This window comes from Stenella coeruleoalba (genome assembly GCF_951394435.1).
Source record: "Stenella coeruleoalba genome assembly, chromosome: 11".
Taxonomy (NCBI): Eukaryota; Metazoa; Chordata; class Mammalia; order Artiodactyla; family Delphinidae; genus Stenella; species Stenella coeruleoalba.
The window spans coordinates 13,828,838-13,850,219 of NC_137157.1; the positions used below are offsets into that span (position 1 = coordinate 13,828,838).

The window sequence follows — 21,382 nt, forward strand, 5'->3', positions numbered from 1 at the left end:
AACTAAACAAAACGTGTACTCTTGTACCAGGATCAAATTGAGATCGTGCCGTTCATCCACACACAGTTTTCTGAGTCTTCGTGAAAGCTTCCAGACGAGGTGCCTCAACTGTTGACGTTCTGGGCCAGATGACTCTGCATTGTGGGGTCGTCCTGCCTGATGATGTGTAACGTCATCCCTGGCATCTACCCACTAGATGCCAGTAGCACCCTTCTCCTCATGGTGCGACAACCAAAAATGTCTCCAAGCGTTACCAAATACCCTTTGGGGGGAAATTCGCCCCTGGTTGAGAACCACTGCATTAGAATCTGAAAAAATTAGGGGTGACTCCACTGTTTAGACAAGGCTGGACTGACCTGTGATGCTCTGGAAGGCAGTGAGATGGAAAATTCAAGTCACTCACTCAGAGACCAGCCAAATGGATTTATGTCTTTTTATTCCCAGTCACATGAAACGTAAGCAACATGCAGACGTTCCTTACTGGACACCTGACCTGTGGGCCCCATGGTGATATCCATTTGTAACTCTCTGGCCTCACTTGGGACAGCAAGGGGCCAGATCTTGTTTGGTCCCTAATTGAAACACGGAAAGCAAGCCAGAATTGTTTCTAAACAAGGATAACATTGAGTAGGAAACATTTAAAATTTTCACCCCATGTTGCACCATGTCACCAACTCGATTTTGGCAAAAGGTGCATATAGTTGTTAAAGTGTGAGTTTTCTCGCTTCAGAACAGTAGACAGGACTTCACAGTCTATAAATTCTGTCTGCCTTCTGTGATCAAGACACAACATTCCATGGGGGCGTTAGAAGGCCCTGGGCTTCAGAAAAGTGATTTTCCTGAAGGTCAGAAGAGGTGAGTTTCAGCCCTACCATTTACTAGCTGTGCGACTTTGAACAGTGATGTTTCGAAGTTTTAGCTTCCTGTATGTAAAATGGAGATATGAATTCCTTCCTTGCTTAATTCACGGAATGTTTTCAAGAACGAAATGAGATAAAAGATGTGCAACTGCATATTGTAAACTAGCAGATGCCCTGCGTCTATGATTATTATTACTGTCGTCATTCCTATTATCATTTTTGAAAGATGGGCATCTTTAGAATCTGACCTGTTAAATATCCTTTTATGTACTCAACTCCCTTGGCTAAAAACTTATCTAACTAGGATATTTTCATTGGGTTTAACCACTCAGCCGGGCTGAATTCAAAAACCCCAGTGGGTTTTAAATCTGCTCACTACTGGCTAAATAATATGTTTGAAGAGAAAATAGCAAGTGATGATCAGCATCTTATTCACAGGCATAATAGCACTGCTGAAACTCCCCTTTCTCGTCCCCTATTGTGATTAATACGGTGTTATTACTTAACGTACACTGTGTCCCAGAGTGTGCTTGTTGCCTTTACATTATATGTACATAATACGTAAACCGTACCCTCCAAAACCAGCCATTCTGAAGAAGCGAGGGGAGATCACAGGTGGTGGCGGCTGTGGTAAGGCACTAGCGTTCCGAGCTCCCTTACTATGATCAGACCTTTATTCTGCTTGTCTAGTAATGAAATATTCCTTATTCTAGATTCAGAATTAACTAGCATCTCGCGAGTGCAGATTCTGTCAGGCACTCTGCTAGCTGCTTCCACAAACATCATCCCATTTTCAGCCTCCCAGAACAAATGTAAGTGGCTTTGTCTCCATTTTTCAGATACCGAATCTGAGAGAGCAGGGGATGGACCCAGACCCCAACTTGGATTTTCCAACTCTGAGTCCAGTGCTCATTTCATTATTCCAGGTTGTTTCCAGATCAAGAATGCTTAAGTATTCCCACACCAGGGAATTCAAAACCAAAAACATCTATCGATAGGGACTTGGTGGTATCTGTGCAAGTTACAGAGCTGGGCCATTAATCTGGGTGTTGATGGTCCCAGCCAGAAGTTAGCATTGATTGGTTGGTGTATTTTCCCAGTTGTTGGGTACCTCAGGCTTGATTGCACAAAGGAATCACTTGGTAGCTTTTGTAATGCAAAACAATACCCGAAAAACAGTGCCAGCCTCTCCCCTTAATTGTATATTAGCATCACTCCTGTGCAATCTTTATCAACCCAGAACAAGCAGCGATGCCAGGCCCCACCACTAGATAGCCCAAATTAGTTTTTCTGGGCAGGCCTGGGAGTGGGCCCAGGTGATTCTAATCTGAACCACTGCTCCAGTCAGTCTTCATCAGCCTTCTGGAGAAGGACACCCAGACTCCAGTTGACCTTTGCTCTGGGCCCTTGATAGATAGCATTGCTCATGTAAAAAAAGGCCCAGCATCAGAGGCCGAGATGTTTCTCTGGCAGCCTCTTGAGGTGCTAAGGATTAACAGATACGCACTACTATATATAAAATAGATAAACAACAAGGACCTACTGTATAGCACTGGGAACTCTATTCAACATTTTATCATAACCATAAGGGAAAAGAATCTGAAAAAGAATATATATGTATGTGTAACTGAATCACTGTGCTGTACACCTGAAACTAACACAACATTATAAATCAACTATACTTGAATTAAAAAAAAAGAATCCATTTTAACGGTCTTTCTGGATCTAGACTTACTTTTCAGTCTTCTCTTTCTGCTTTTTTTTTTATTTGGGTGTTATTAACAGTTTTCTTAGTAGAATGTTACTGGCTACTTACCATCCTGCAGATGTTGGAGAAACATTTGTGCTGAGAAGGTTGGTGACTCCTCATATGAGTTGCATTGACTGTCACTCTGTTGTAGTGTTCATTTGTGCTGCAAATATTAGCTCCATATAGGAGTCACCTTCACCTTTGCTGATTTTACTTCCCATTTCCAGCTGCAATTAGGGCTCCATCCCAAGCTTCCTAGTAAGACTTTATCTATAACTTCCACTGCCTAATGATCATTTGAATATCTTATTGTTTTTTTGAATATCTTATTTGAGTCCGTTTCCAAAATGATTAAGATTTTTGGAACGAGGCAAATCAGATTTTCAGTTCCAGCTCCTGTAATTCTTTAAGATTGTGTGACTTCCTTGACGTCTACTTTATTAGGGATATTGTGTGACTTAAAAGATAATATTTATAAATTGCTTATAGTGTCTACTACAAAGTGAGTAATCAACAAATGCGGTATTATTGTCATTATTATAAATATAATAATATTCTTTTCCTGTTAACTGTGATCTCCTAGGAAATAGGAATGTTCCACATTTATTATTTTTTTTCCTTAACATCTAGTACAGAGTTTGTACACACAAGGAATGTTTAGATAAATGAGTCTTTTTCAGAATTAGGTGATTTTTTTTTTTTGAAGGGGGATTTAAAGCATTAGGAATTCCTTTGATCAGTAGCCAAATCCCCAAGTGGAAGTAAAGGCTTAAATGGAATTATCTTGTAGCACGCACCATTGTCTACAGTACTTTCTAAGGGTGACATTCTTTTCCCTTCTGCATTCTCACATATGATCAATTCTAAATCTAGACAAGGTAGGCAGCTATATCCTCAACACCTGGTTTCCTTGACAACTCTTCATATAAATAGTAAGGGCCTGTTATGGGGGGGTGAATGTCAATATAACTACAGTCTTAAGTCATCTTGAAACAAGGCTTTCAAGGTCAAGGCTAAAATACTTGAAATTATAATAAAACCTTTAGTTAATATTTCCTAGATGCATTACAAGAATTGAGTAAAGGCATCATCTTTTCAGGGGTGACCAGTGGAGAGGCTCATTTTTGGCTGTGAGCTGAGAGAAATTCTGATTGTCACTGACAGGGTTTACTTTTGGATCTTTTTACTACACCAAGACTTTTGCCTTCCATGTTTCATTAAAAAAAAATAACTTTTAAACCAACCAGAAATTAATTAAGTGGCACCTCTGGTTCATCCTTCTTAACCCTCCTTTCCTGCTTGTCGTTGGCCCTCCCCTGCATTTCCAGTAAAGTTGACCTGTAGGGTGGATCGCTGGAGCTGGGAACAGAGAGTGTCACCAGCAAAGGCTTCACCTCCAAAGGATTACAGAGCCCTCTAACAGTGAAAAGTGCCTCATTAATGAAGAGCAGCATGGGGCCACGTTAATTGCAGCCTCTGAGGCTGTCCTTTAGATGGTTCCCTGTGAAGGAGGTGGTGAGAGTGGAGGAGGAGGAATGGGGGGTGAGAGGGTGAGAATGGGTAAAGTGTCCTCAAATCTCCAGGTGAACTTGAGGACAGATCACTGTCATGTTTTATGATTAAACTGCCTTCTGATTAAATTCAGGAAGGCAGGAAGAACTGCTAGACTCAGCAGATGCAAATGTCTGGACCCAGGTTTGGGGTTACTTATCTATCTTTGCACACTTCTTGTGTGTTTTGTGTCTCATCTGGTATCATATAATCCTATAGAGTGAAGTTTTTCAACCTTTTGAAAAATTTATTATTACCCACACCCAGGAGCCTTTTTAGATATTTTAAAATTGTACTCTCCCCATTAGATTTTAATAACAAATCACAGTAATATCCAAGATTTTTTTTTTGCTCCCCCAAAGCAATTTTTGCTTTTGTTGCAAGAAGCAAAAATTTTGCATTTTTTAAGAATGAATGCTGAGAGGGCAGACAGCAGAAACAAGAAGAACTACAATCCTGCAGCCTGTGGAACAGAAGCCACATTCACAGAAAGTTGGACAAGATGACAAGGCAGAGAGCTATGTACCAGATGAAGGAACAAGAGAAAACCCCAGAAGAACAACTAAATGAAGAGAGATAGGCAACCTTCCAGAAAAAGAATTCAGAATCATGATAGTGAAGATGATCCAGGACCTCAGAAAAACAATGGAGGCAAAGATCAAGAAGATGCAAGAAATGTTTAACAAAGATCTAGAAACATTAAAGAAAAAAACAGAGATGAACAATACAATAACTGAAATGAAAAATACACTAGAAGGAATCAATAGCAGAATAACTGAAGCAGAAAAACGGATAAGTGACCTGGAAGACAGAATGGTGGAATTCACTGCCACGGAACAGAATAAAGGAAAAAGAATGTAAAGAAATGAAAACAGCCTAAGAGACCTCTGGGAACACATTAAATGCAACAACATTCGCATTATAGGAGTCCCAGAAGAAGAAGAGAGAGAGAAAGAACCTGAGAAAATATTTGAAGAGATTATAGTTGAAAACTTCCCTAACATGGGAAAGGAAATAGCCACCCAAGTCCAGGAAGCTCAGAGAGTCCCATACAGCATAAACCCAGGCAGAAGAAACATGCCAAGACACATAGTAATCAAATTGTTAAAAATTAAAGACAAAGAAAAATTATTAAAAGCAGCAAGGAAAAAAGGAAAAATAACATACAAGGGAACTCCCATAAACTTAACAGCTGAATTCTCAGCAGAAACTCTACAAGCTAGAAGACAGTGCCATGATATACTTAAGGTGATGAAAGGGAAGAACCTACAACCGAGATTACTCTACCCGTCAAGGATCTCATTCAGATTCAGTGGAGAAATTAAAAGCTTTACAGACAAGTGAAAGCTAAGACAATTCAGCACCACCAAACCAGCTTCACAACAAATGCTAAAGGAAGTTCCCTAAGTGGGAAACACAAGAGGAGAAGAGGACCTACAAAAACAAACCCAAAACAATTAAAATGGTAATAGGAACATACATATCGATAATTACCTTAAACGTGAATGGATTAAATGATCCAACCAAAAGGCACAGGCTCGCTGAATGGATACAAAAACAAGACCCATATATATGCTGTCTACAAGAGACCCACTTCAGACCCAGGGATACATACAGACTAAAAGTGAGGGGATGGAAAAAAGATATTCCATGCAAATGGAAATCAAAAGAAAGCTGGAGTAGCAATACTCATAGCAGATAAAACAGACTTTAAAATAATGTTACAAGACAAGGAAGGGTACCACATAATGATCAAGGGATCAATCTAAGAAGATATAACAATTATAAATGTATATGCAGCCAACATTAGGAGCACCTCAATACATAAGGCAACTGCTAAAAGCTATTAAAGAGGAAATCGACAGTAACACAATAATAGTGGGGAACTTCAACACCTCACTTACACCAATGGACAGATCATCCAAACAGAAAATTAATAAGGAAACACAAGCTTTAAATGACACAATAGACCAGATAGATTTACGTGATATTTATAAGACATTCCATCCAAAAAGAGCAGATTACACTTTCTTCTCAAGTGCACGCAGAACATTCTCCAGGATAGATCACATCTCGGGTCACAAATCAAGCCTCAGTAAATTTAAGAAAATTGAAATCATATCAAGCATCTTTTCTGACCACAACGCTATGAGATTAGAAATCAATTACAGGGAAAATAACGTAAAAAACACAAACACATGGAAACTAAACAATACATTACTAAATAACCAAGAGATCACTGAAGAAATCAAAGAGGAAATCAAAAAATACCTAGAGACAAAGGACAATGAAAAGATGATGATCCAAAACCTATGGGATGCAGTAAAAGCGGTTCTAAGAGGGAAGTTTATAGCTATACAAGCCTACCTCAAAAACAAGAAAAATCTCAAGTAAACAATCTAACGTTACACCTACAGGAACTAGAGAAAGAAAAACAAACAAAACCCAAAGTTAGCAAAAGGAAAGAAATCATAAAGATCAGAGCAGAAATAAATGAAATAGAAACAAAGAAAACAATAGCAAAGATCAATAAAGCTAAAAGCTGGTTCTTTGAGAAGATAAACAAAATTGATAAACCATTAGCCAGATTCATCAAGAAAAAGAGGGAGAGGACTCAAATCAATAAAATTAGAAATGAAAAAGGAGAAGTTACAACAGACACCATAGAAATACAAAGCATTCTAAGAGACTATACAACCAACTCTATGCCAATAAAATGGACAACCTGGAAGAAATGGACAAATTCATAGAAAGGTATAACCTTCTAAGACTGAACCAGGAAGAAATAGAAAATGTGAACAGACCAATCACAAGTAATGAAATTGAAACTGTGATTAAAAATCTTCCAACAAACAAAAGTCCAGGACCAGATGGCTTCACAGGTGAATTCTATCAAACATTTAGAGAAGAGCTAACACCCATCCTTCTCAAACTCTTCCAAAAAATTGCAGAGGAAGGAACACTCCCAAACTCATTCTATGAGGCCACCGTCACGCTGATACTGAAACCAGACAAAGATACTACAAAAAAAGAAAATTGCAGAGCAATATCACTGGTGAACATAGATGCAAAAATCCTCAACAAAATACTAGCAAACAGAATCCAACAGCACATTAAAAGGATCATACACCATGATCAAGTGGACTTTATCCCAGGGATGCAAGGATTCTTCAATATACACAGATCAAACAATGTGATACACCATATTAACAAATTGAAGAATAAAAACAATATGATCATCTCTATAGATGCAGAAAAAGCTTCTGACAAATTTCAACACCCATTTATGATAAAAACTCTCCAGAAAGTGGGCATAGAGGGAACCTACCTCAACATAATAAAGGTCATATACTACAAACGCACAGCCAACATCATTCTCAATGGTGAAAAACTGAAAGCATTTCCTCTAAGATCAGTAACAAGACAAGGATGTCCACTCTCACCACTATTATTCAACATAGTTTTGGAAGTCATAGCCACAGCAGTCAGAGAAGAAAAAGAAATAAAAGGAATACAGATTGGAAAAGAAGAAGTAAAACTGTCACTGTTTGCAGATGACATGATACTATACATAGAGAATCCTAAAGATGCCACCGGAGAACTACTAGAGCTAATCAATGAATTTGGTAAAGTTGCAGGGTACAAAATTAATGCACAGAAATCTCTTGCATTCCTCTACACTAATGATGAAAAATCTGAAAGAGAAATTAAGGAAACACTCCCAGTTACCACTGCAACAAAAAGAATAAAATACCTAGGAATAAACCTACCTAGGGAGACAATAGACCTGTATACAGAAAACTATAAGACATTGATGAAAGAAATTAAAGATGATACCAACAGATGGAAAGGTATACCATGTTCTTGCATTGGAAGAATCAATATTGTGAAAATGACTATACTACCCAAAGCAATCTACAGATTCAATGCAATCCCTGTCAAATTACCAATGGCAGTTTTTACAAAACTAGAACAAAAAATCTTAATATTTGTATGGAGACACAAAAGACCCCGAATAGCCAAAGCAGTCTTGAGGGAAAAAAGCGGAGCGGGAGGAATGAGACTCCCTGACTTCAGACTTTTCTACAAAGCTGCAGTAATCAAGACAATATGGTACTGGCACAAAAACAGAAATAAAGATCAATGGACTAAGATAGAAAGCCCAGAGAGAAACCCATGCACCTATGCTCAACTAATCTATGACAAGGGAGGCAAGGATATACAATGGAGAAAAGATAGTCTCTTCAGTAAATGGTGCTGGGAAAACTGGACAGCTACATGTAAAAGAATGAAATTAGAACACTCCCTAACACCATACACAAAAATAAACTCAAAATGGATTAGAGACCTACATGTAAGACTGGACGCTATAAAAGTCTTAGAGGAAAACATAGGAAGAACATTCTTTGACATAAATCACAGCAAGATCTTTTTTGATCCACCTTCTAGAGTAATGGAAATAAAAACAAAAATAAACAAATGGGACCTAAGGAAACTTAAAAGCTTTTGCTCAGCAAAGGAGACCATAAACAAGACGAAAAGACAGCCCTCACAATGGGAAAAAATATTTGCTAACGAATCAATGGACAAAGGATTAATCTCCAAAATATATAAACAGCTCATGCAGCTCAATATTAAAAAAACAAAGAACCCAATCCAAAAATGGGCAGAAGACCTAAATAGACATTTCTCCAAAGAAGACATACAGATGGCCAAGAAGCACGTGAAAAGCTGCTCCGTATCACTAATTATTAGAGAAATGCAAATCAAAACTACAATGAGATATCACCTCACACCGGTTAGAATGGGCATCCTCAGAAAATCTACAAACTACAAATGCTGGAGAGGGTGTGGAGAAATGGGAACCCTCTTGCACTGTTGGTGGGAATGTAAATTGATACAGCCACCATGGAGAACAGTATGGAGGTTCCTTAAAAAACTAAAAATAGAACTACCATACGACCCAGCAATCCCTCTACTGGGCATATACCCAGAGAAAACCATAATTCAAAAAGACACATGCCCCGCAGTATTCACTGCAGCAGTATTTACAATAGCCAGGTCATGGAAGCAACCTAAATGCCCATTGACAGATGAGTGGGTAAAGAAGAAGTGGTACATATATACAATGGAATATTACTCAGCCATAAAAAGGAACGAAATTGGGTCATTTGTAGAGATGTGGATGGATCTAGAGACTTTCATACAGAGTGAAGTAAGTCAGAAAGAGAAAAACAAATATCGTATATTAATGCATATATATGGAACCTAAAAAAATGGTACAGATGAATCCATTTGCAGGGCAGAAACTGAGACACATCTGTAGAGAACACACGTATGGACACCAGGGGAGGAAAGCAGTGAGGGGTGGGGATGGTGGTGTGATGAATTGGGCGATTGGGATTGACATGTGTACTCTGATGTGTATAAAATGGATGACTATTAAGAACCTGCTGTATAAAAAAATAAATTAAATTAAAAAAAAAGAATCAATATGAGATGGTGGTAATGTAGAAATAGATAAGCAGAACAACATGAAAGGAAACATAAATGGTATCTTCAACTTCCTTTCAGAATCTTAAAATGCACCTCCAAAATAGGTATTTTTTACCTAAATCCTTAGTTTATGTCATGTTTAATGTCCATTAAATCTCAAAAATTAAATATCAAAAAAGAAAAAAAAGTAGTTTATTGTAAGAGGAGAAGAGTGATTGTGTTCTTCGCATTTACTAGAAAAATGATTGTCTCCATTCTTAGCAGGAGCTGGTGTGTGTGTGTGTGTGTGTGTGTGTGTGTGTATTTGTGACTTTTAGCTGGGTCCGCTTTATTCCTGGGTTCATTCTATGTCACATTCTTGCCCCTTGGTTCCTTATGATTTCGTCCTGTACATGCAGGCACATACACACAGTTGAAGATTGAAGATAAAGAGGTTATGATATAAACCAATAAAACACCACACCATCTGACTTAGAACTAGAACAATATCACCAAAGATACCTAGATGTCTTCGCATTCCATTACCCTACCTCCTCCAGCCCCCATCAAGGTAAACTACTAATGGGAATGCTGTAATCATACTTTTAGAAATTGTTTTTCTGTCTCCCCGAACTGTACTGTATTCCCCTGCAAGCATTCATCTGGTGATTGAATGAATGAATGAAGCAGTTGCACCAGTGTATTCCCCTCGCAAGGAATGGTTCCCAGTAAGCATCGCTTGTTTACGTGTATTGTTTTGGTTTTTCAAAACTATTCATTGAGCGCCTCTGTGTGTCAGACACCGTGCTAAGTAGACATACATAAATACATGCCGCGCACTGTAATAAGAAGAATTGCAGCTTCTAGAAATAATAAGTCCAGGCTCCTCAGGAGCTAACGCAGTTTTCTCCTCAGTGCATTGAAAAATCTATTAGTTAAGAAGGCAGCAATATTTCAGGAAATTAAACCACTGTAACAGTCCAGTTCACAAATCAGAACTGCCAGTGCTTTGCAATGCTCCATTTCATAACGTAAAGTGCTCAGAGAGGTTCAGACGATCCATAGATGCCCCAGGGACCAATCCCCCCAGGCTTCACAGAGCTAAATAGAGGATGCTTCTTGACAGGCATGAGAGAGGAAGGGGTTTCGTTGCCACTGATATGAAGAGGAGCATGTTTACAGATGCGTGGTCACATTCCTCTTGATTCACTGTGCCTTTGTCATCATTCTCGAGTTAATGATGCTTGTGGAAGATGGCGGCTCAGTAGATTTCTGAATAATGAACATTTCAGGTGAACGCCAGATAGCTCACTTTGGGCTGGGGTTTTATTTTCTAAATAAATGTTCGTGGATGCCTAGTAGGATTGCCGTTACCTGTAAAGACCGACTTAGGACTCTTACAAGGTTTTCCTCCAAGGCTCCATTGTGGGAAGATGTGAAACATGTAACTTAGCTCTCCTGGTGGTACTGGTTACTCAGAATTTCACGGGAGCTGACCTAGAGCCGCTTTTGCCGAAATGGGATTTCTGAGTTTAGAAAGTAGAACAGTCAGGAAACCTTCATGCCATGAAGCATAGGGTCACCTAAAGAACGACAATCTTCCACCGACACTTTCTTTTGTTAGTCTTTGAGAAAGATCCTCTCTCCCTACACATCCAACCCTGTCAAGTTCAGGTGGGACTCTTAAGTTTAGGGCTGTTATATCTCTTGTTTCTGAACAATAAACTGGTTGGCGATCCAATATAAATGATTCAGCCAACAGGCCTTGAGAAATACAGTACCTACTGTATCTCCTAAATTACTCTTTCTTAGGGTGTAGTCCACCGCTGTATCTAAAATGGATAACCAGCAAGGACCTACTGTATAGCAAAGGGAAATCTGCTCAATGTTATGTAACAACCTAAATGGGAAAATGTATAACTGAACCACTTTTGCTGTACTCCTGAAACTATCACAACATTGTTAATCAACTATACTCCTATATAAAATAAGAAGTTAAAAAAAAAAAAAAAGGAATTCCATGGAGATCTGGTTAACAATACAGAGATCTGGTTAACAATACAGATTTCTGGGCCCTACCCCAAATCTGATGAATCATCACCTCTGGGTATGACCCTGGGAATCTGCATTTTCTGTAGGCGTCCTCCAAGGTGTTGATGCCCATCAAACTGCCTTCTATTAATCTTTCTCTTCTATGGGTTGCTAGAGTATATTCCGAAAATACAGTTGAGATTATGTGTCTTTGCTAATGAAAACCTTTTTGTTGCTTCCCACTGACCTTAGGGTATTGGCCAGAGTTCTTTATACATATTCTCCATATACTGTATTTCATACAGTATTTTCTAACGTTTCACCCTTTCCTCCTTCCCCACAGCCTTTCCCATCACTTCCAGCCTCAAGCTTTATCTGGACATATCAGATTGTAGTTATTTTACACACATACACACACACACATACACACACAATTGTCTATTTATATCTTTGTGCCTTCACGGATACTATAATACCTCTCCCATCCTGCTTTTCTCCCAATATTTGAAAAACTCAATTTTCACCTGATTTGTCAAGATCAAATGTAAGGCTCATCTTTTCCAGACATCTCTGATTATTCTCCCTCCCTTCCAACCACCCCACCTTGACTGTCCTTCTTCTAGATCACTGCTATACGTACACCTGGAGGTATCATAGTCCCGTTCTTACCATCGTAATATCACAGATGTGGTAGCCAGTTTCCAAGATAGCCCTCGATAATCCCATCCCCTGGTACTCACACTCTTGTCTAGACCCTTCCCACGTTGCCCAGGGCTGACCTGTATAATCAGTAAGATGTGGCAGAAATGACACCATGTAACTTCTGAGGTCAAGTCATAAAAGACATCCTAGCTTCTTTCTTGTTCTCTCTTGGATCACTCACGCTGGGAGAAGCCAGCTGCCCTGTTGTTAAGGCGTCCAGACAGCCCTATGGGGGTGGTCCATGTGACAAAGAACTGAGGCTTCCTGCTAACAGCCGGCATCACCTCCCAGGCGTGTAGGAGTGAGCCTTCTTGAAGCAGATCCCAAGCATTTAGATGTCTGTAGGCTCAACCGACGTCCTTACTACAACATCATGAGGAATCCTGAGCCAGAGCCACCCAGCAGATACGCTCCCAAATTCCTAACACAGAAACTGTGCGAGGTAATAAATAACGCCGTTTTAAGCTGCTGTGTCTTGAGGTAACTTGTTATGCAGTAAAGGATAATGAATATACACTAGACCATAAACTCCTCAAGCACCAGCCATGTTTTATTCATTGTGGATGCTGGTCCCTAGCCCCTCCTCGGTACCTGACCCATATTAAGTGTTCTGTAAATGCTGATTTAAAAGATTCCAACTGAGCTAAACTGGAGCATATTTTTGCTGGCAAGGGCAAATACAAATGCACATGACTTTATCTAGTAGGTAAGAATCTCATCTTTTCTGTCGCTCTAAATATAATTGGTAACAATATTAACAATTAAAAATAATAGCCAGTACCTATATTACAGCATCAGAATTCTCAAAAGCCTATAGAGTATGTTCTGTGAGGATGCCCATGTTACAGACGAGAAAACAAAGGTACATTGAGGTTCAGTTACTTGCCCAAAGTGACCCAGCCAGTGAGTGATGGAGCCAGGATTCAAACCCAGGCAGTCAGACTCTGGAGTGCATGCTGTTAACCAATTGAAAAGCTAATATTGAGCACTTATGATAAGCGAACGCTGAACCAGGCCCCTTAGTTCTCTTGCCTCATTTAATGCTTTTTCAAAACTCATGGGATCTGTATTTATATTCTCTATTTTATGGGTGAAGAGTTTGAGGGTTAGAGAGATGAGCCTACCAGTGGGAATCTGGCCATTCAGATTCCCAAGCTTATGCTCAGTTCATGACCTCCCGTGGCACTGTCCGGAGTCCCCATCCCATCCGAGCTCCTCACCCTCCATTTCTCAACAGTTATGTTCTGAACATACAGGTTGGTTGCCAAAACAACCACTCAGAAATGACATTAAAGGCAAATGACTTTTCAGACATTCTGGGACTAGGATGGTTTTTCCTTTTTAATTTTAAAAAATGGGTCACGGTGATTTGTAATCCATAGGAAAATGTTGGTAGGGATAAGAAATGTATTTTGAGTAATAAATATTTCCAGGATAATGAGGAAAGCTTCCAGATTACAATTAGAGCAACTCGCTAGGAAGGGAGCAGGATATGCTACTATTATCCCTATTTTTCAGATGAGAAAATTAAGGCCCAGAGAGACTTCAAAGCCAGGAGTATCCGACTCCAAAGTCTTTGTACCTACTTGCCTTGAAAAACTACTTCTTGACGAACATAGATTTGGCTGGGTTGAGGCAGGGGCTTGGCTATGGCCCTACAGTAACTAATCCAGGAGCGGAGAGCACGTCTGAATAGGCCCGGGGCTGCAGGAAGGGTGAAGAAGAAAGAAACACTGGCATTATTCCAGAGTAGAATATCTAGGGCTGGGGGACTGAAATATGAGGTAAGGGGAAGGACTCAGCCCTCATCCCCCAAATTTCAGGTACTGAGATAATAATATCTGACCTTTAGACTAGTTGGAAGGGATGTAAATAAGGTAGCACATAGAAAGCTCTTCCCACAATGCCTGACACCCAGTAAACACTCAGCAAATGCTAGATAGTATTTTCTGTTGTGATCATTACGGGAGCATCCCAATGCCTCCTTAAAAACAACGCCTTTAAGAAGAAATAGCTTATTTTTGTTTATGGTGTTAGGGAGTGTTCTAATCTCATACTTTTACATGTACGTGTCCAGTTTTCCCAGGACCACTTATTGAAGAGGCTGTTTTTTCTCCACTGTATATTCTTGCCTCCTTTATCAAAGATAAGGTGACCATATATGTGTGGATTTATCTCTGGGCTTTCTATCCTGTTCCATTGATCTATATTTCTGTTTTTGTGCCAGACCATACTGTCTTGACTACTGTAGCTTTGTAGTATAGTCTGAAGTCAGGGAGCCTGATTCCTCCAGCTCCATTTTTCGTTCTCAAGATTGCTTTGGCTATTCAGGGTCTTTTGTGTTTCCATACAAATTGTGAAATTTTTTGCTCTAGTTCTGTGAAAAATGCCAGTGGTAGGTTGTAAGGGATTGCATTGAATCTGTAGATTGCTTTGGGTAGTAGAGTCATTTTCACAATGTTGATTCTTCCAATCCAAGAACATGGTATATCTCCGTCTATTTGTATCATCTTTAATTTCTTTCATCAGTGTCTTATAATTTTCTGCATACAGGTCTTTTGTCTCTTTAGGTAGGTTTATTCCTAGATATTTTATTCTTTTTGTTGCAGTGGTAGATGGGAGTGTTTTCTTAATTTCACTTTCATATTTTTCATCATTAGTGTACAGGAATGCCAGAGATTTCTGCGCATTAATTTTGTATCCTGTTACTTTACCAAATTCATTGATTAGCTCTAGTAGTTTTCTGGTAGCATCTTTGGGATTCTCTGTGTACACAAAAATAAGCTCAAATGGATTAAAGACCGATATGTAAGGCCAGAAACTATCAAAGTCTTGGAGGAAAACATAGGCAGAACACTCTATGACATAAATCACAGCAAGATCCTTTTTGACCCACCTCCTAGAGAAATGGAAATAAAAACAAAGATAAACAAATGGGGCCTAATGAAACTTAAAAGCTTTTGCACAGCAAAGGAAACCATAAACAAGACCAAAAGACAACCCTCAGAATGGGAAAAAATATTTGCAAATGAAGCAACTGACAAAGGATTAATCTCCAAAATTTACAAGCAGCTCATGCAGCTCAATAACAAAAAAAACAAACAACCCAATCCAAAAATGGGCAGAAGACCTAAATAGACATTTCTCCAAAGAAGATATTCAGATTGCCAACAAACACATGAAAGAATGCTCAACATCATTAATCATTAGAGAAATGCAAATCAAAACTATAATGAGATATCATCTCACACCAGTCAGAATGGCCATCATCAAAAAATCTAGAAACAGTAAATGCTGGAGAGGGTGTAGAGAAAAGGGAACACTCTTGTACTGCTGGTGGGAATGTAAATTGTTACAGCCACCATGGAGAACAGTATGGAGGTTCCTTAAAAAACTACAAATAGAACTACCATACGACCCAGCAATCCCACTACTTGGCATATACCCTGAGAAAACCATAATTCTAAAAGAGTCATGTACCAAAATGTTTATTGCAGCTCTATTTACAATAGCCAGGACATGGAAGCAACCTAAGTGTCCATCAACAGATGAATGGATAAAGAAGATGTGGCACATATATACAATGGAATATTACTCAGCCATAAAAGAAAGGAAATTGAGTTATTTGTAGTGAGGTGGTTGGACCTAGAGTCTGTCATACAGAGTGAAGTAAGTCAGAAAGAGAAAAACAAATACCATATGGTAACACATATATATGGAATCTAAGAAAAAAAAAAGGTCATGAAGAACCTAGGGGTAAGATGGGAATAGACACAGACCTACTAGAGAATGGACTTGAGGATATGGGGAGGGAGAAGGGTAAGCTGTGACAAAGTGAGAGAGAGGCATGGACATATATACACTACCAAACGTAAGGTAGATAGCTAATGGGAAGCAGCTACATGGCACAGGGAGATCAGCTCGGTGCTTTGTGACCACCTAGAGGGGTGGGATAGGGAGGGTGGGAAGGAGGGAGACGCAAGAGGGAGGGGATATGGGGATATATGTATACGTATAGCTGATTCACTTTGTTATAAAGCAGAAACTAACACACCATTGTAAAGCAATTATACTCCAATAAAGATGTTAAAAAATAAATAAAATTTAAAAAACAGAAGAAACAGGCATCATTTCCTGACAAAACCAGCCTCTTTCCCTGCTTTCCCTTGTTTATCAAAGGTCAGAAACCAGCCTCACCCCTGAGATATTGCTTTCCTTCACGCCCTGGGTTTTAAGCACGCACCTTTGGGGATGTGTCTTCTGTCAGCCCTTTACCTCCATCCTCATGTCACTGTTCTGGTCAGATTTCCTGAGTAACTTTTCTTTGGACCACCCAGCATCACATGAACCCTAGAATCACTTGTAGCACTTCACAGAAACTCCCCTTGGGGTCCATTCCCCCAAGGAACTGACCACTTTGGGAAGGTGAATTTCCCCTTGAGAGCCTCCACCACCCCCTACTTTACACAGAAACCCTTCAAACCTGGGATTGCTTTTGTTCCTTTATGTGAGTACATTAGGTGGTATTCTTGAGCACAGCTGGATTTTTTTGCTAATTAAATGTCAGAACATGCTGCTTAGAATTATTAACAGCCATTGCAAGGATAATAATCTTTCCATTAACATAAACCTAACTTTCATTCTTATTATTGTTTTAATTACATGAACCCTTTCGCGTGCTGAGTGATGAAGAACACTCTAGGATATTGCTTGGCTAGGCGGTGGTGTTTCTATAGGGTACTCTGGGGTAGGTCTGCATGATGCCCTCCAGGTTTCTGCATCTTGCCTCTGAGGATGGACTTCTCCCCGTTGACCCCAAGACTTAACGTCCCTGGTTGGACTGAAGTTTATTGTAGGGTGGAAGTGAGATCCGTAGCAGTGTGAATTGCACCAGGAGAGTGCCCCGAAAGGTTATATGGGTGACCACTCCCACCCATTTTTTTTTTTTTCCTCCTAAAACCAAGGATGTGCAGTCCAATTTGGAGATCCACCAGAGGGGGCTTCACGTTTCCCAGTAGATCCCAGTTTGTGATTTATTAATCTTTTATATAGAAATATAGGAAAAATAGGTGGGTGATTTATTTTCCCTGTCAAAGCTATCTCTATTCCCTACTCCCCCTTTACTGTCAAAGGTACCATAACTTATCACGCTCCAAATCCTGAATCATCTGAGCCTGGGTAGTAGGTAGGTAGTAGGTAGGAAAGTGGGCTTTATTATACTGGATGCTTTGTAATCCTCCCAGCAATATTGTGATGTGAGTGTCTTAAGCTCCCATTTTGCAGATGAGAAAACTGAGGCTCATGGAGGTTAAATGACTTGCCTGAGGTCCCACAGCTTATTGGAAGTGGAACTGGTGCTAAAGCCCAGGCTCTGGGGCTCAACAAGCTGTGCCTCTTCCAGTGTACTGTGCTGACCTAGACCCTAGCAATTACAGATACCTCTTCTCCTAGTTGAGGAAAATGCCAAAGGTAGCATTTGAACCCAGGCCTGGCTAACTTTGCAGTCATGCACGTGATCAGACATTTTTTGAGAAATGACTGTTGTTACCATAATACAAATGACATTGTCCCTGCCTCAAGGAGCTCCAGTCCAGAGCAGGAGAGAGACGTGGAAAATTCGACACAGCGTGATGGCTTGCTGTGCTGGAAGAAGGGAAACACCTTGCTTTGGGAACCCTCGCGCAGCCTGGGGCAGCGGGGAAGGGCGGCTGGAGGGTGGGACCTTCTAAGTTGGAACTCGGGGGAAGAGCAGGAATTGGACAGAGGCAGAGCGTGTTCCAAGCTACTTCTAAGAGAAGGAGCCATTTATGATAAATGCATCTGCTTCTCACCACACGTTCTTTCCCCCTAGAGATTCCTTAGTTTTCTTTCTGGGATTTTCTTTCTGAATACACACTCATTCAAATGCTTCCTTTACCTCTAATTGAACACTCTAACTTAATTGATTATGTATTAAGTCGGGGACTTGGGGCGACATTCAGTCCTGGGCTCATGTTGAGATTAATTTATTCCTGTAGTCCTACTGTTCTGTAATGCATCTGAGTGCCTTGCGTGTGTGTAAAAACTAAAGTCAGAAGCTGGGCCATCTAATTCGACGGCTTACCCCAGCGTGCTGGTGTTCGGCCTCCACCAAGCTCTCCTGCTTTGATGGTAACCAAAATAGATGAATAAGTTCATCAAAGGTCTGATTAAATAGCGTGGCTCTGCAGCATGGGCCGATGATTGCCAAGCTTCAGTTCAGGCAAATTCTCAAGGGAGAGAGGAAAGTGAGCTGAGTTCCCAAGGCCGAGGCTTACATGAAAAAGAGTTATATAAAACCCACTGGAGGGAATTACTCGAAGTCCTCAGACCTCAGATCTTAAGGTGATGGCCAGCTCCATTACAGCTTTAACAAAATAGATAAGCGTAAGAATACCATTGAATAGTCATTTTTAATGACACAGAAATGGAATATGACTGAAAGAAATATGTCTACCCAGGAACAGTTAGGTACTGGTTGCAAAAAAGATATATAGTAGGATTCAATTTTTGAAACCTTTATTTCTTGTTTTGTGCATATTCGTATTTCCTCCAATGAGCCTATATAATTTCTATAATAACAAAAATCTTTTTTTTTTTAAATCTGAGCATAGTGTTTTCATGTGATAGTTATTTCATAAACATTACTTTCCTTCTCCCTTGATTCAGATACGTTTTCTTCCAAAAGAACTTCATATGCCATGAAGTTCCATGAACAGATCTTTAAGAAAATATTCATTCATTTACTCAACAAATTTTTATTCGATGCTTTTTATGTACAAGGCACTATTTATAATGGTTATACAAAGAAATTAATGCATCGATTTTTTTTTTTCCTTTCTCCTGCTCTCGCTCTTCACTGCCCTGTCTAGTCTGAAGTTTCCTGGATCCCCAACAAACATTACTCTGGGATTTACGGTCTGATGAAGCTTGTCCTCACCAAGACTCTTCCTGCCAACCTGGAGAGGGTCATCGTCCTTGACACAGACATCACCTTTGCCACCGATATTGCAGAGCTCTGGGCTGTGTTCCACAAGTTCAAAGGTAATGGTAGCTCATTTTTTTTCTGGTATCTTTGAAGGTGTCAGCATGTCAAGAAGAGTGATTTTTTTTTTCCCAATGTGAGGTCAACTCTTAACGGTCGTTCTAATGAAACAGACAAGGAATTATAAATAGAGTGGAGCATCAGTTTTAGTACTGTCATTTGAAACATGTTAAACTGGAATTTGCTTGTGTTTTTGTAATAATTGAAGAGGTAAGATCTGTGTTCATAGGAAGAACCCAACTGAGGGTTGCTGAATTGCCTGGTAAGAGACAAATATCGAATGTGTGTATTTTGTATGCAGATAATTGAGTTGACTTCCTGGTGTGGAGACATGCATTTATCAGTTTTCTCTTTTTATCAAATGATGCTTTGATTGCCGAGAAAGCCTGTGAGGTGGTGGTGATGGACATTGATTATAGAGTGTTTGCAAATGTCCTTATGGCTTCCATTAATGTTGTGGTTTATCGTTTTAAAGAAGTATATAAGTTTGGCTTTTTAAGACGTTCCTTCTAATCTAGTTAGTTCCTGTAGCTCTTGGCACTGCCCCAGGGTATGTGCGGGTATAAGGTGGGAAATTGTGAGCCCGATGGGTGTACATGACTCTGGTGGGGACGCATGAGAGAAGTGGCAAGTTAGCACAAACCTTGGACTATTATTTAATACCCCTCTTCCAGGGGTCTTCCTTAAAACTGCATAATTTTTCAATTTTATATTCTCAGTATTAGACAAATACAATGAGAGATAAATATGGCAGTGAGATTTTTTTTCTTCCGGCTTCTGCACTCTGGCTTCTGTGTTTAAAATTCCTCCTGCCTCTTTTCTATAGCTCCTTATCCTATGAAAGTGAAAAATACTGCTCAGTGATTTTAAATCACAGCATTTTCATGAATCAGAGGATATTCCAGTTGGTTTCTGTTTTCGTTCACGGACAGAAGAGTAAATTCCTCACCCACTCCAATCTCTGCCTGCTTCCTCCTGGGGGCCTCCCAGCTCTGGGGTAATTGAAAAAAGTCCTCCGCACACCATGGGGGGAAACACTCTGACCCTTGGGCTCTTTTCCTTGCCAGGATCAAAAGTTTCCTTACTCGTGTCAGTAATGACACTAGTAAAGACATCATTTAGCAAAGCTGTTGAAATGGAGTGTGTCTCAGCTTTCTGATCTCTTCTTCATAGCATGGTTGGATCTGTCTTTTTATTTCACAAATAAAGGGACAGAAGCTTGGTAGGATGCAAGGTTCTACCCGGAGCTGAGACCAGAATGCCTGTGTGTGTTGGCTTCCCCGTGCATCTCTTTTCAAGTCCCCCTATCAGGTCTGCTTGTTTTTTCCGATTACATCGAACTCACTGGGGGCGGTTTTTCTATAGTTATGTGGTTGAGTTGGCGAAAAAGTTCTTTCGGGTTTTTGCATAAGATGTTATGGAAAAACCCAAACGAACTTTTGGGCCAACCCCAATATTTTATTCCTATTTTCACGCCGATGTTCAGTATTCAGGGTTGTATTTATTCAACGGGCACTTATCGCATCCCCACTGGGTATCACTGGCTATAAGATGAGCAGTGAAGGGGAGTGAGAGTTATCACCTCTCCTGAAGGGGCTAAAGCTGGGTCAGTATCACAGCAGAGGTGATGATTGTGTCTGTCTTGCCGGATAAGAGTAGTGGTTGTGTGCGGTGGGTGCCCACATTCCCCTTTGGAATAAAGGGCTTATTCCTCCAGCTGCTGGGAGCATTGCCTGCAGATGGGTTCAGCTCTCAGCCCCCTTTCGGGATGATCTCAGGCGAAGAGAGTCACCTTGCCTGGGGCCATGCCCCCTTCCTGGGCCGCCCCACATCATGGACTGCCTGGTGCATGTGGAATCTTGCAGGATCCACTGTAGCCTTCCCTGGAGTCTGCCTGGCAGCTCCATGTCCCCCTCTGCCCTGTCCTGATGGTGTTCCTTCCCTTTCATA

General features: G+C 40.2%; 1 protein-coding gene across 2 annotated transcripts in view; it reads left to right on the forward strand.

Annotated features, from left to right (window-relative positions):
- LARGE1 (LARGE xylosyl- and glucuronyltransferase 1) overlaps window positions 1-21,382 on the forward strand; it is a 586,234-nt gene that overhangs the window by 332,673 nt on the left and 232,179 nt on the right. For both annotated transcript variants that reach the window (XM_079935833.1, XM_079935832.1), the window contains exon 6: window positions 19,260-19,431. In XM_079935833.1, coding sequence (XP_079791959.1) covers window positions 19,260-19,431 — 172 coding nt within the window. The remainder of the gene's footprint in view (window positions 1-19,259; window positions 19,432-21,382) is intronic.